This window comes from Meleagris gallopavo, chromosome 12 (assembly GCF_905368555.1).
Source record: "Meleagris gallopavo chromosome 12, MGAL_WU_HG_1.1, whole genome shotgun sequence".
Taxonomy (NCBI): Eukaryota; Metazoa; Chordata; class Aves; order Galliformes; family Phasianidae; genus Meleagris; species Meleagris gallopavo.
The window spans coordinates 8,389,147-8,403,759 of NC_139415.1; the positions used below are offsets into that span (position 1 = coordinate 8,389,147).

General features: G+C 39.8%; 1 protein-coding gene across 4 annotated transcripts; it reads right to left on the reverse strand.

Moving 5' to 3' along the window:
• Positions 1-895: 895 nt before the first annotated feature.
• Positions 896-14,283, reverse strand: LEO1 (LEO1 component of Paf1/RNA polymerase II complex). 4 transcript variants are annotated; one of them, XM_003209440.5, is made up of 12 exons: positions 14,122-14,283; positions 12,966-13,691; positions 12,597-12,704; positions 11,803-11,897; positions 11,002-11,147; positions 10,437-10,521; positions 10,002-10,096; positions 9,613-9,747; positions 8,932-9,067; positions 8,404-8,590; positions 8,037-8,134; positions 896-5,046 (listed from the first exon to the last, which is right to left on the reverse strand). In XM_003209440.5, exons 1-12 carry the CDS (start codon positions 14,177-14,179, stop codon positions 4,942-4,944), a joined length of 1,974 nt encoding a protein of 657 aa, XP_003209488.1. In that variant the 5' UTR covers positions 14,180-14,283; the 3' UTR covers positions 896-4,941. The 4 variants fall into 4 exon arrangements, with proteins under 4 accessions (XP_003209488.1, XP_019474921.1, XP_085090416.1 ...); XM_019619376.3 differs by having other exon boundaries at positions 12,591-12,704; XM_085234290.1 differs by having other exon boundaries at positions 12,966-13,729; positions 14,122-14,252.
• Between the last annotated feature and the right edge of the window lie 330 nt (positions 14,284-14,613).

Here is a 14,613-nt window from a genome sequence, read left to right on the forward strand (position 1 = left end):
GTTGTGTTGATGTTAATGTGAAAGATTTATCTATCTACAGAAGATATATGTCAGACTCTGGATTACGTGTTTCCCTCAAACCAACAATGATTAACTTGCTTGCAAGAAAGAAGAAAGCCTCTAACACTGTAAACTGCTGGTGGTTGAGTTTTTTCCAGTTACTTCTGTGAGGGAAAAAAACAGAAAGAAAAAACAACCCACCATGTTTTAGCCACGACACTTTGTCTTGATCCTTCCTTATCTGCTGTAGGATGCACTCCTCCCTTCACAAACAGTATAGTCTGAGTAGCAGTTTATTTTAAGCTGAAAAATAAGACTGGGAGATGACAAGCTCACATAGTTTAAATACAGTTACCTTCTCACATATTTGTAAACAAAACTTGATGCTGCTGGCATTACATACAAGCAGAACCAGCACTGGACTTACAGCAATAGTAGGTTACACATCTCACAGTACAACCCTCAGCCAACCAAGCAGGACAACTTCCCAAACATGAGCACTATGTACAAGAGTACTGAACACCCAAATGAAAGATGCTGATTACTGCCGTTGCCAAACACTTTTTATTTCCTTTACATATGAAAATGAGAGACGTCCTTGAGTATCCATGCAAAAAAAAAGAAAAAAAAGAAAAAAAAAGAAAAAAGATTTACTGTAGAGCTCAACAACGAATCCTATTCTAAGAGCCCATTCTGTAAATTTGTATCATACATCTTTACACTGACAGACAAAGAAGGAAAAAAGCCACCAGATAACTGACAAATCATCACACTAGGATTAGCGTGCCTTTTCCAGTTACATTATGAAGGGTTATGAGGAGAACAGGAATAGCATGAAAACACAAAAAGTTAATTCAGTCATAGGATAGAAAAAAGAGGGCGTGATAGTTGGCACTTTCACTGTTTTTTAGGACTTTATTTATGTTTCATTTACAATATATGAAGAATACAGTGTATATATGATTCCATGGCTATCAGTAACTGCAGGAATGCCATTCTTTCCCAGAAAATTTCATTGTAATTCAAAAGACATGAGGTTACTTTTGTTCATAAACTGGCTCTACAGTCTCTCATTTCTTCATGAAATAATGGAGAAAACAAAGCAACAAATAAAAACTTTCTAGTTAGGTTTCCACTTTAATAACTCTTTTTCCCCCCAAGTATCAGTCCATTACAGTTCTGAAACCATAAAAACTCCTTTAGAAAAAAAAATGTTAAAAAAGTCTTGTGAAAGGATTTTTTTTTTTTTTTTGGTCAGATTCTGTCTGAAAATGATTTCAGCAGGGATTTACTTAATTTTATGTCATTTTCTCAACTACTTAAGCTTATATAATTCATCAGAATGCCCAAGAGTTTTAAAGCAATTAAAGATACAAGCTAGCAGTCAACACTTGTTTCAGCTTTTCTGTAAGTCTTTCATGTCCAGACAAGCACTAAAAAAACCCCAGCTCAAGTGAAAGGGCATCACTAGGCAACATGAGGTGTTAGTCACACTGCTCTCCACAAGCACTTCCAAGTCAAGCCACAGGCAAGTGTCTCAGTGTTACAACAGCGTGGCTAAATTTCACAAATCTAATATGTAAAACTTCTATAACTAATATTAGAAGAACATTTATCAGAAACAAAATCTTCTCCTTCTATCCATGTAACAATCTCTATGCATTCAGTAACACTCAGCTTGACCACCAGCATAAAGCTGTTAGAGAAAAGCACTCCACTAGAATGGGCTGACACCCTGGGCTCCTGTGTGCACTGGCTGAGAAATAAATACCTATAACTTCATTGGAAAGTCACCATCTCATGTTTAGCACATTCCTGTAGCTGCAGCTTCACATCTGAGCCGAGTTAAAACTTGCTGCCACACACAGAACTGTCCTGTTCTACCCCTTGCACCACCTCCGCAACCGACACACCAACGTGCCAGCTGAGGCACCTACACCAGTAGAAAACTATCAACTACCTGCTACCAGGTCATGTTAAGTTTTCAAAAAACAGTCAAGTGAATGTTCACACCTCTGCTAAAGAGAGCATCCTTCTGCCAAATCCCCTGATGCCCTCATGACTGTGCCAACTTACTGGGCTGGCTGCCATGTTCACATGGCCAATGAGGTAGTTCTGTTGGCCTATCATCTGGCACAAAACTCCAGCACAGCAGAAAATTAGTTTCCTGGGTGTTTAGCAAATTCATTCAGGTATTGCCAAACCTGCTGCTAGGAAGAGAGAAGAACTGCATGGGCAGCTGCACCCTTCTGAGGGCAGCCCACGATCCCTCAGGCTTGCTGTAGCATGAAAACTGTCAACTTGCATGGCTAGGATGGAAGAAAATGCTACTCAGTGCTAAAAAGAAAACTCCAGTTCAGCAATTGGCAAGTATACAGTTGAACAACAGACCTGAAACAACAAAACTATATAGCTAGGAACACCTTTCTGTGATGGTCTCAAGACAACCTATCCTACCTTCTACCACTAGCCAGAAAATCTAACGCTCAGCTCATCATCAGCTCTTCAAACAGATTTTTGGAAATTGTTCAAATCATAACCTTTCTGGAAGAAGTACTCTGGTCAGTTTGTACAAAAGTAAATACAGTTCATCTACTTGTTCTTCTCCTTACACATTTTAGTTTCAGCTTCAGATTTCTGATTTGGGTAAGAAAAAAACAATTCCAAGTAATTCTCACATACTTGGAGGCTGGGAAAAGGGAGAACAAAAAAACTGTCTGGGTGAAACAAAGCTGTACATCACACACCCAAGCAACAAATACTGTGGATAAGACAAAGTTCATTCAAGCGACTTTAATTAAAAGGTGATTGTTAAACCAATTTAGGCTGAGAAAACACTTTCTAAAATTCCATGTTTTAATAAGACTGTGAAAGAGCAATTTACAAAAGAAGACAGTAGAAAAAAAAACACTTCTTTTAATCTTTTAAATCCACAAAAGCCTCATTTTTGGAAGCTAAAGTAGCCCACTTACTAACTAAAGGCTTAGTCAGCATCAAATCTGTAAGAGTGATTAAATCATTTTCACTCTTCGGAATATAGTAAAAATAACCAATGCTTTAATTAAACTGACATTAAGCAAATACATCAGCAGTGAAATGGTGGTGTGTTTCCATACACTTTGCTTTGCTGCTTAGGAGGTATCCGGGAGACTTTGACATGAAAGTCTAGCATCCACATAGCATGAGAGACAACTCCCTTTTTCTACAGCTGGCTTATTTCTGAGCAGGTTACAACAGAAAAGCAGGTAACCACAAGTGAGGAGCCAGACTCCCAGCAGAGGTCTAACCTAAGAGGATTACAGGGTCAAAATTCAAGCAGATGGAGAAAGGTTTTATCTGCACAGGGAATAGAGGCAGAAACTCTTAGAAACAATTACAAAAGAAAAACAAGAACAGTTTCTCAGGCACTCAGACTTCAGAGTAGAGATTTTTCACTTTGTTTTCATATTTGCAAGTGTCTACACCGCAGTCAGCTGCTGAGCAGAATATATTAACATGTGCAGAGCTCAGTGCTCTGCAGCTAGAATGCTTCCCACACCTTCCAGGCAGGAAAAATGGAGGTAGAGTACTTCAGTAAACTGTTTGCCTAATTACACATTTCAAAGGCAAGACAGCCAGGTTAAAAGCTGTAACTCAACAGTTCTTATAGAAAAGCATAATTCATCTGGGCAGGAGAGAGATGAATAACATTTATTCTTACATAACTGTTAGCTACTTTATCTTACGAAACATAAATCCACACAGCAAACTTTCCATAGCACCACTCAATGCATTTAAAGAGGCATTAAGCTATGCTTTCTGCTTTCTTCCTGCTGGCTCTGTGAAGTTGCAAGCTTTCTAGGACTGTCAAAAGCCAGTTAAAAAACAACACAGATAACATGGAAATGCTATCTCACCAACAAGGAAAACTACACGTGGGAAATATAATCTTAAAGAGTGGAAAAGATGAGACATTTCTTGTAGCCTCTCATTTTGCAATGCTATTTGCATAATCAAATAAGGTGTTTAAAAATAGCATAAAAGCAGCAATGATTCTGTCCACAATATTTTCCTCCATCGTCTTTTAGCCAACCAGTAACAACAGGAAAATGCATCATAAGGTTGTATGAGATTACAAAATGGTATTACTAGGGTATGTATTCACAGTGCAGCTCACTGCGGTTGTTAAAGAAGTCTTTCATGCACTTGCAGAAATTCATTAGTTTTGTATAAACAAGTGCTTCTATTCCAATATTTACATCGCTAATGTGATTGTTATTAATGCTAACACTCAGGTAAGACATGGATTTTTGTTCAATTTATGAAAAAATAAACATCTTATGTGGTTGGTTTACTATTCTAACTACAGAAACTTCAGTTTACTCAGAGTAGACATGATAAGAAATACATTCAGTCAAAAAAATCAAAATATAACAGCATAGTAATGTATGTAGGATGTCCACAGCCAGCAGTAAATAAGGAAAGTGAGGAAAAAACAGTATGGTACTGTACCACTCATATGTTACTCCAAATCTTCTGTACAAATGGTAACCTTCACCTCCATAACCTGTCTGGGAAAACTTACAATTTAAGCATTCTATATGAAGATTATGATTTCTTCTAATAAACTCAGTAAGACCACTAATTTATTCACTTTTATTCAGTTGTACAACCAGTTTGTACTATAGTTTTCAAAACTGAAATGTACTGTACAAGATTTAAAAACTGATGCTGTGATGATCCCCTTTGCAGCTGCTGCTGCAGTAAGCTAAGATGTAAAAATATGAGAAAGTAAAAAAGAAAGAAACCAACTTTTATTCACACCAGAAACACAAATTTCAATGGAATTTTCCTTTATCAAAATAACCCCAATATGGCTACTTACATCTTTGCTGTAAGAGAACTGTACAATTTATATATAAATATGTATATATAAAAAGCAACTTTTGTGCTCCCTCAATGTTAATCGTCATCATCTTCCTCTTCATCACTGATGACATACTTCTTATGCTTCTTACTTGCTTTGTCATCATCCTCTGCTTTTCTCTTTCCAGAAGGCTCCCCTTCCTTAAGGCAAGAAAGGACAAAAATTAAAAAAATATTCAAGCTAAAATAAAAAACAGCCTCAGAACAACAACAAAAAGGATTTTTTTGAAGGAAAAGTAAAATTGTTTGTTCTAGTCTTTCCACCTCATGCCTCTCTAGTGCTGCACTTCATTGGTCAGCATTGGTTCCAGTCTCAAACCCCAAACCAAGAGGGTCCACAATACAGCTGCACCTCCATCTACCTCAGTGGGAATGCATCAATACCTGCTTCAAAATTAACGACTGTGTAAGAGTAATTTATCTCCCAGACTGGGTTTATGGTGTGTGTAATATCACTATCAGCAGTTACGAATTAAGGAGATAAGCTTAACATTTCCCTCAGATTCCTAACACTGGGGTTCTACATACTTTGAAAGGAAGTGCTATTTAGACAGTGACAAAAGCCTACAAGTCTTGTGAGTATGGATAATTCCTGGAATTCGCAGGGAAATTTTCAACACAGAGCAGCTTTCTCTTCAGACAGCCTGGAGAGCTTTGCTCAGCTGTCAGACTACTGATACTTGCAAACCTTAAGCTAGAGCTACTGAAAGAAAAACAACACAAAAAAACCATGAATTGGCAAGTGTTTGTGTCTACCACATTCTGGCATAAAGGAAAAAGACTGATAAGGAACCACTGGTACTAAGAAACAATCCCACAGCTTACAGTCCTAGAAATACAGCGTAAGAGGCTTCAAAGGGCTGGTCATGGGAACTCCAATCAGTGTGACTTCAGTTACTCAGAGGAATTCACAAAGAATTTGACATGAGCCGATCACTGAGATAACTTACAGCCTGTTTTGTTGGGTTTTTTGCTGTTAAAGCACCTCACACCATTTAATTAAAATTCCTAAAATACAGACTCTAATGCATGAAGCAAACTGAAATCTAGTGTTTTTCTGCACATCATAGAATCACGGAATGGCCTGGGTTGAAAAGGACCTTAAGGATCATCTAGTTTTACCCCCTTGCTGTGGGCAGGGTTGCCAACTTCTAGACCATATAAAATAGAATACTTGTCCATCTCTTTTATTACATCTTAAAACTTGTAGAAAAATGTCTTACTTGATGACACAGGTCTTTGCTGTAAAAACAACCCTAACAGCAAAAACAGGTGAGTGGTTCACAGTGCAGAGTTCTAGAAGAAATACTGCAATTATGTAAAAACTATTTGTGAACTAAAGAACAGGCAAAAACCCAAGTAGCAGATTCTGATTAACCAGGTGGCCTACAACACAGGCCCAAATTGCTTCAGGTTACCTTGTCAATATGTAGAGTTCAACTTCTTTTTTTTCCTGTCACACATTTCTAGATAATCTGTTTGTAACAACACTGCAGGCTGGATGACCAATTAAATACAGAGCCAACAGTTTGATTGTTAATCTAAACACATTTACACCAGTTCAGTTTAAATCAGCCTTCTAGGCACCGCTTCGATCCAAAGTGTTCTGAGGATACTTGTTCACACTACAAATCATTAATTGCTAGTGCAAAACTCATCAATTTTGACACAAAGGATGAGTGGCAACTCAATTACAGTTTAAAAAGAAGAGTAACTTTGAAAATACCCTCAGGCATAAATAACCTAATCTCCTCTTCCATTAGTTAATTTTATTTATTAGGAGCAACACACATTAATTGGATTTTAAGAAGCAGCAAGAGACAACACAGCCTTTCTAATTACTTATTATTCAAAACATTTTATTTTATATTAATGTTGAGTTAGAATGGTGAGAATCTGAATTAGGAAGGAAATTTAAGCATGGAAAACAAATTAGTATGGGTGGGAATCTCAATCACAGCTACTTCCTCAGAACATTTATTCTCTTATAATTTAGCTGGGCTATTGTTAAGGACTCACCTTCCTATGTGCAGAATATCCTCATTAATTACAGTAATGGTAACATGCCACACGCTGATAAAAGGTATTAATAATAGACTGACGTTTTCACCACTGCTAACCAACTGTTAGCAGGACAAAGATCTGGGCTGTGCTGTTGACTGACAGCACACAAAAGCAAGTCCAATGCTTCATATATACAGATACTGTACTTTCAGTGAGCATGTAGGAAGTAAGCTGTGCACTACTGGCTGGATTTCATAAAGCAGAGCTGCAGCACCCCTTTGTGGCTCTGACAGGAATACTGCCTTTACAGCGTGCAACTGTAAAATGGAGGCTACCATTCTCAAGCAGCAGAGAAACACAGTTAACAAAACCTTTCTTCTGAGACACTAGAACTGCAAAATCCCAACGTTGCTACATTGCAAACTAACAGCTAGCAGTATCTTGTCTGTAAAATAAATCTACTAGCACCAAACAGAGCTCTCAAAATTACAGTTTGGTCTAGCATGCTACACGTAACTGAAGGACAGTGACTGAAAAATCTAGGACAAGAGCTAACTCCAACAGTTAAAATAGTCTCTTAAGGGAAACGGTGATATTAAACCAAAGCTGAACAAAGCATTGAAAAACGTTCCATAAATTAATACTGACCTATCCAAACTTCTGCACGTTACTCTATACATAAACATTCAATTAAATAAAATATAATCTACAGTGAAACAGGACTGGAAGATGAATCAAACCGGCATGGCAGCACAAAAACACCTCTTGTAACCTACGAGGTAGTAGGTAGTAAGAATTAAGCTTAGGAGACAACACTGCAGTAGGAATCTGGTATTAAGTCTTTTTCCTCTCTGCATGATTTTGTTGAAGTCACTTTACACTGCACAGCATCTGCTTTTCTGTGCTATTAGCAGTAAAAATAAGGATCTCCTTCGGGTATCACTCATATCTGTAAACTAATGCAGTAAATAAGAAATAGGCATGATTAATTAATCAGCCTGCCAACACAAATCTTATGCTAATCACAGCAAAACTGAAACTACAAAAATGTCAGCTTTACAAACTGTATTAAGTGCATGTTCCTGACTGAAAATGAGTAGTTATTAAAGAACAAAGTCATCTTTTACCTCATCACTAGTAAGTTTCTTTGCCTTGAGTAGTCTTTGTGTTTTATCTTCATCTGAGCCTTCATCACTGTCTGAAGAGTAGATTCTAGCTCGTTCCTCTACAGAGAAAAATGAGAAGATAAATATTTATCTGAAATTGCTGAGAAAAAGACAGTATGAAAAATACTCCTTGTACATTTAGTCCCACAATAATCACACAGAATCTAATCTAAATATTATTAAATGAAATAAACTTGCATGAACTGAACTCTCATCTCTTCATGTATCAAATTAAGTGGCAAAACATAATCTTATCAGGATTCTCCCGTGATATAAATCCACCTGAATTACAAAGGCCCTACTTAACTACTGGTAAGGTTTACTTTACCTCTGATGCCACCTTTGTATCTGTTTTTGATAGCTGCTAGACTGATCGCATCATCTCCCTCATCCTCTTCTTCATAGCGGTCGGGTTCTAAATAATTTGCACTCAGACCACGCTGATGCTGCTTCTCCCTCATTCTTCGCTGCTGAGATTCTCTGCGAATGGAAGCTCTTAATCTCTCCTCTTCTTTCTGTCCAAAGGAAGCAGCAAAATATAAAGGATGAGTCAAACATAATAAAAATCTCGGTAGTCTACTGTAGCTTTTGAAATCCTCTCACAGCAGTGGAAAGAGTGCATAGAATTCTGATTTTTTTTTTTTGTAATCTGTAAGATTAAGCAATTTCAAACAAAAAAGCTGCATGTAGAAGCAGCACACACAGCTAACAATTACTACTTGTTACTCCAAAATAGACTGTTTTCCAAAAATACATCAAACGTTAAGAAATGTTCAACTACATTTCAGTTGTTTTTCTTTTTTTTTTAATGATTTTAGATTAAATCAGCAGATACCAAAGTTCCATGTCAGAATACCTTAATCATTTCTGTGCGCTGAGACTCTGGATCACGACCTGCCATTGGCAAAATACGAATTTTCTGGGTCTTTGAACACCTATCTGCCAGAGACAGAGTCATCTTCCTGTGGGTGGCACTGTCTGTAGAGTGTGGCCTGTTGGAAAATCGCTTTGGGTTAAATACTTATAAAAAGAATCAATCCGTTTTCAAGTGACAATCACACAGCAGGTATACTTAAGATTTAAAGATTAATCTGCACAAAAGTAAAAGCATTACTACTATTGTGCACTGTAATAGCTACTGGAGACATCACTTCCTCTCTCAGCACCCTGTCTGCAATCCATTACCAGCCTAAAAAGTCATCCTCACATTTCACTTCAGTATCCCAACTCATAATCATCACCCAGATAGCCACCATTCTGATTCAAATGGAGACTCGCCCTTCACAATACAAACTAAAATACATTTAAAAAGTAAATGAATACATGTAGCCTTGATACTGCAGTGAATAACAAACACATCAGCCTTTCAAACTGGGACATCCAACTTAGGAAAAATCTTTCCCAAAGCCTCCAAAAATAGCACATTCTTAGTAAACAGTTGAGCTCTGAAGGCTTACTAATTTCTATCTCTATGTACTAGTTACAGTACTTAATAGCAAAAGAAGTAGCACCACTGGATATAGAACATCACGTTTACCTGAAGGTCAACTTTGTCTTGAAAACAGCCTGTCCTTGCAGACCGGTCCCTTGTCTGATAAACAGATGGTTGTGATCTCCCTGCAGCGGTGCCTTGTACACATCAAAGACCTCATTTCCCAAGTGGAGAGACATGCTTAAAAGAGATTAATGTATCAGTTACTTGATAAAGTCACTACAGTCTATTTTTTGCCTCATTTATAAACAGCGAAAGCCTTTGCGTTTCCCTTTAATAAATGGCCAATGACTGTATTTCACTGCAAACAAAGCAGAGCAGAACATTTTCAATGCACTGAGACTACACTAATTTTTGTTGCAAAGAACAGTCAATCACTTTTGCATGCTACAGCATGCCACTGTGAAAACAGGATGCAAAAAGTTCAAACCAACCTTCCATCCGACCACTTGACTATCCGGGCATTGCTTTCTCTAATCTCATTCCCTTCCTCATCTCGCCGCATCCGCCACCGTATTGTGTTTTCTACCTGTCAGAACAGCAACTTGTTGTTAAACTCACAGTGGAACACTGTGGTAAAATACACCCTATGCTGGTCAAGAATTACAGCTAGAAGGGCTATATAATCTGCTGTGTGATACAAAGAGATGAAGGTGAAAGGGGTGGCTCTTACAGGAGACAGGCAGTTGTTGAGAGTTTTTTAAAATTTGTTCTTTTTTTAGCATTACTAAAACTCAGCAATATTCCTCAGCAGTGAACTCATCCATACCTTTGGAACTTAAATCATAACTCATAACACCATTACGAAACTCCTGAAATAGACTTTGATGAAATGTGGTTTGGTGACCATAGAGAATATATACTTATACCTTAAGTTTTAATCTCGTTCTCCCTTCTTCATCAAGCATCTCCTCATCTTCAAACTCATCCTCATAATACTGGGGATCAAATGGTCTGTAATAAATTATACAATACGGTATTCATTCTTCTAGAAATTAATCCAGATTATTCTTGTGCACAATAACAGGTGCTTGAAAGGTTTAAATTATACACTGCACACAACAGGAGGCACTGCAGCTGCGAGACAGCCATTTCTGCAGTAATGTAACTTACTGCATTGATTCTGCACTGCAGGAGGCCAACTCAAGCATCTTCACCAGCATCAATTACAGCCACTTTAACATTCACACCCTCTCAATGGCTGCAGCTAAAGAAAGCAAGTCTGCTTCAGAACAAAACGTTTCCCTCAGGATAAAGAGGTCAGGGTTAAGTCTGGAAATAAATGCAGGTAATTTTATAAAAAGGCCCACTCACTAGCCTACACCCTACTGACCTATCCTCACTAATGAGTGCACCTTAATGTTATCCATTTTAAATACAACCAATATAATTAATTGTACTACAATTTGTACTGCATATTTAATATAGAATTACCTGGGCTCCACACTGAGAAAGTTGGGCAGCTTCACAAAATACAAATCGTTACCCAAGTCTGTGTTTACTTTTGGTATTTCTACCTCTATTCTTGTCTCTGGAATAGGCTCTTCCTCCTGCTGTTCTTGGCTCAGCCCATTCTCATCCTAATGGCAAAGAAGCACAATAGGAGCAAAAGTGAAAAATATCAGTCTGACTGTTGCTGGAATAAGTGCTTCCATTCTGACTGAGAAAAATTCCACTGGTATGTAGAGAGAGATCAGGAAGCTTCTCATAAACGCACTTGAACCTTTTCAGTAAAACCAATCCATTTTTATATGACACTGAAAGCCATTTCAAATACCAGTGGGAACTCGAGAAAACAAAGACAGAAAGGAAATAGCAAGAGAACTGACACACAGTTTTCAGCAAGGAATGAGAAAATAAGCATGGGATAAAATTAAAAAAAAAAATTCTTTAGTATCTTCAAGGCTCAAAATGAAAATATTTGTCAAACAGCTGTTGGTAGGGTACCAAGAAGACCTGTGAATTTGTATTTCTCTTGATGACAATCAAAGTGTAATCAGTGTATTCTTTTTTCCAAATGGAAGAAGTAGAGCAAGGCTGAGGGAAGGCATGTCTACATATCTAATATTGCTGTGCCTAAAACTCCAATCATTATTTTAGCTAGGGCAAAATTATCTGTAGATTCTTACTTAACACTGTTAACGCTTTTTCCATTAAAATATTATCAAACACATTGACGTTCCAGATCTCAAAGTGGAACAGTGGTTTCATTACTACAAAAGTCAGTCTACTCACAATGGGCTGTCCTGGAGTTGGTGGCTTGTCTTCCCCGTCGCTCCCTGAAGAAATGTCATCTGCTCCTCCAAACAGGTCCATGACGTCTGCGTGTTCTGGAGGAGAAAAATTACTGTTTTACAATACACATATATGGAAACATACATGCCCCTTCATCAAACACAAACACAGAAAAAATAATCCTTCACTTTTATCGCCACTTAAAATCACCTACAAAGTTTAAGAATCTCTAATTGTTATGAAGCACAGATTATTCTCTTATCCTGTGGAAAAAAATAAAAGATTCCCCTTGTTTTGAAGCTGGAGAGTCAGTGCTTTCCTGGAAAGTCTCTACTATGGAGAATCCAGGTGAAAATTGGCAACAGACAAATCAACAGTTAAAGTTCATCCTTTACTCAAGGAAACAGTTTAAATATTCATGACAAGCAACCTCACTGCAAACCTTGTAAGTTTTACTTCTTATTAAAAGCAGCATCTTCTCTAGATCAGCAAAATATCAGTTTCTCAGGCTCCTGTGATAAGATGCACCACGAGCTTTGATAATGGGCTGTGAACCAACACTCACAAAAGAAAAGCTCTGTCCCTCATGGAGGAAACTGAGAGACGACAAAGCTAAAGAGAAATCACCAGGAGAAATATGGTGTGTGCTTCCTCACACAGCATCTTTTCTGTGCCCATGGCACTGCAGTTACACCACAGTGTGAATGCTATTGACTGTAACAAGTACCACAGCAGATAAATAATGGATTAAAAGACAAACAAACCAAAAGCCAAGAAACCAATCCCACCTTTACCTTTCTGGCCTTCTGTATCACTGTCCACCTCTGAATCTGATGCAATCGGTTTCTTTCGCTTCATTCGCAAGACTTCATCTTCACTATCACTGCCTCTTGCAGACTCTCCTAAGAAGCATAATTATTCTCAGCAGACTAAGAATTCTGTTTTACATATTTTAAAATTCCTTTTATTAATCAAGTTGTTTCAGATTAGAAGTAATTTAAACACACTGTGTAAAAAAAAAAAAACAACATTAAAAAGATGTCCATGTTTGAAAGTTACGTGATTAACGTTTAAGACAGAATTTTTCAAGCCAATATAAATGAAACAACGGAGAACAAACGAGGCTGTAAGAAGCAAACCATTACAACTGCACTGAATCCTACCAGATTTATGCTCCTGCTCCTCCTCATCAGAGTGCTGGGCCCTTTCATCATCGTCAGAGTTCTGCATCTTCTCCTCATCGGAGTGCTGGGCTCTTTCATCATCGTCTGAGTTTTGCATCTTCTCCTCGTCCGACACCTGCGGCCTCTCCTCATCATCAGAGTTCTGCATCTTCTCCTCGTCTGAGTTCTGGAGCCTCTCCTCATCATCAGACATCTGAGGCCTCTCATCTTCATCAGAGTTCTGCGCTTTCTCCTCATCGTCAGAGTTCTGCTGTCGCTCCTCATCATCAGAGTTCTGCTGTCGCTCCTCATCGTCTGACTGATCGCTTTTGTCCTCCTTGCCCCACTTCTCATCCTCCGAATGGGCCTTTTCTGAACCATCTCCCTCAGAATGGTGACTGCCCTCATCAGACCCGTGTCCCCGCTCGTCCTCCTCATCATCATGAGCAGCTTCTGAAGCGCTGTGCTGGTCCACGTCCGACTGATCGTTGTCTTCGTGCTCAGAGTGCCCTGAAGCTTCGGAGCGATTGTACGACCTCTCGGAGTGGTTGTCACTGCCCGTGTGATGGGAGGCTCCTTCGTCCTCACTGTCGTCTCCGAACAGCTCCTTGTTGCTGGGCTTTGCTGCCTCCCGCTCATCATCCTGCTCGCTGTCACTGCCCGAGGCGTTGCTGCCGGAGCCCAAGTTCTCTTGGTCAGAGTCAGAGTCTGAGCCGGAATCGGTGTCTGCAAAACAAACACCGCCTCTCAAAGTTAAGCCATCCCTACGAGGGGTCAAACAGGACACAGGCACGCGTTACCCAACAGCAGAACTACATGAGGCACAGAAGTTAGCTACAACAATAAAACATTTACCAACGACGACACAAAGAAGACCACAGGTACCACTCAATATGCCCAGCTATTACCTAAGATTCTAAAGCTCTGGAGGAATAAGCCGTTACACAAAGCAAAGAACTCTCAGGCAGTGCCCGTTGCCAGGCGCTGCATCGCTGTCCCTTAAGACGCCTGTAACCAGAGCATGTGAAGAGTATGGAGCCAGCAGGCTGCACACCCCCACCCCCACGCGGTAACCCGACCAAAGCCCGGCGTTCCGCCCTGCTTTGCGGGAAGGCCTCGGGCGGGAGGGCCGGTACACAGCAGCTAACGGCCGCACCTTTCTGCTCGGCCTCCGAGTCGGCGTCGCTGCCGAACAGTTCCTCCATGTCGGCCATGGCGGCTGCACGCGCCGGCGCCGCGCAGTGACGCGATACGGAGCGCCGGGGGCTGCATCCGGGTGAGGGAGGAGGAGAGGGAGAAACGGCTCCCTCTGAGCTCCACCGCCCTCTTCCGCCTCCACAGCACCGCCCTCAGCAGCAGCGCGGTGCGAGGTGCGCCCGCCCATTGCGCGGCGCGCTGCCATCTTGTGAAGCGGGAGCTATGTGCTAAGGGAGAACTACACCTGCACACCACCGCCACCTCTCTCCCCAAAAAAGCGCATTTTAATAGTCTTCGTACAACACTTGTAGGAAATATTTGATCTAAGGCCTGAGCAACAGAGTTGCTGGGAATACAGCAGTAAAATCAGCACAGTGATGTTAGTACGTTCCGCAGCAACGCCACCACAAAGCCTGTATGGGGATGCACCCACCTCCCTTTGTCAGCTGCC

Excerpts from the sequence above, each read along its gene's own strand:
- LEO1 (XM_085234289.1), bottom strand. The coding sequence starts at position 14,237 with ATGCAGCCCCCGGCGCTCCGTATCGCGTCACTGCGCGGCGCCGGCGCG. Across the intron at positions 13,730-14,121 it reads CTCGGAGGCCGAGCAGAAAG|GGATGGCTTAACTTTGAGAG; the intron begins GTGCGGCCGTTA and ends GACCCCTCGTAG. Across the intron at positions 10,522-11,001 it reads TTTCTCAGTGTGGAGCCCAG|ACCATTTGATCCCCAGTATT; the intron begins GTAATTCTATAT and ends AATTTATTACAG.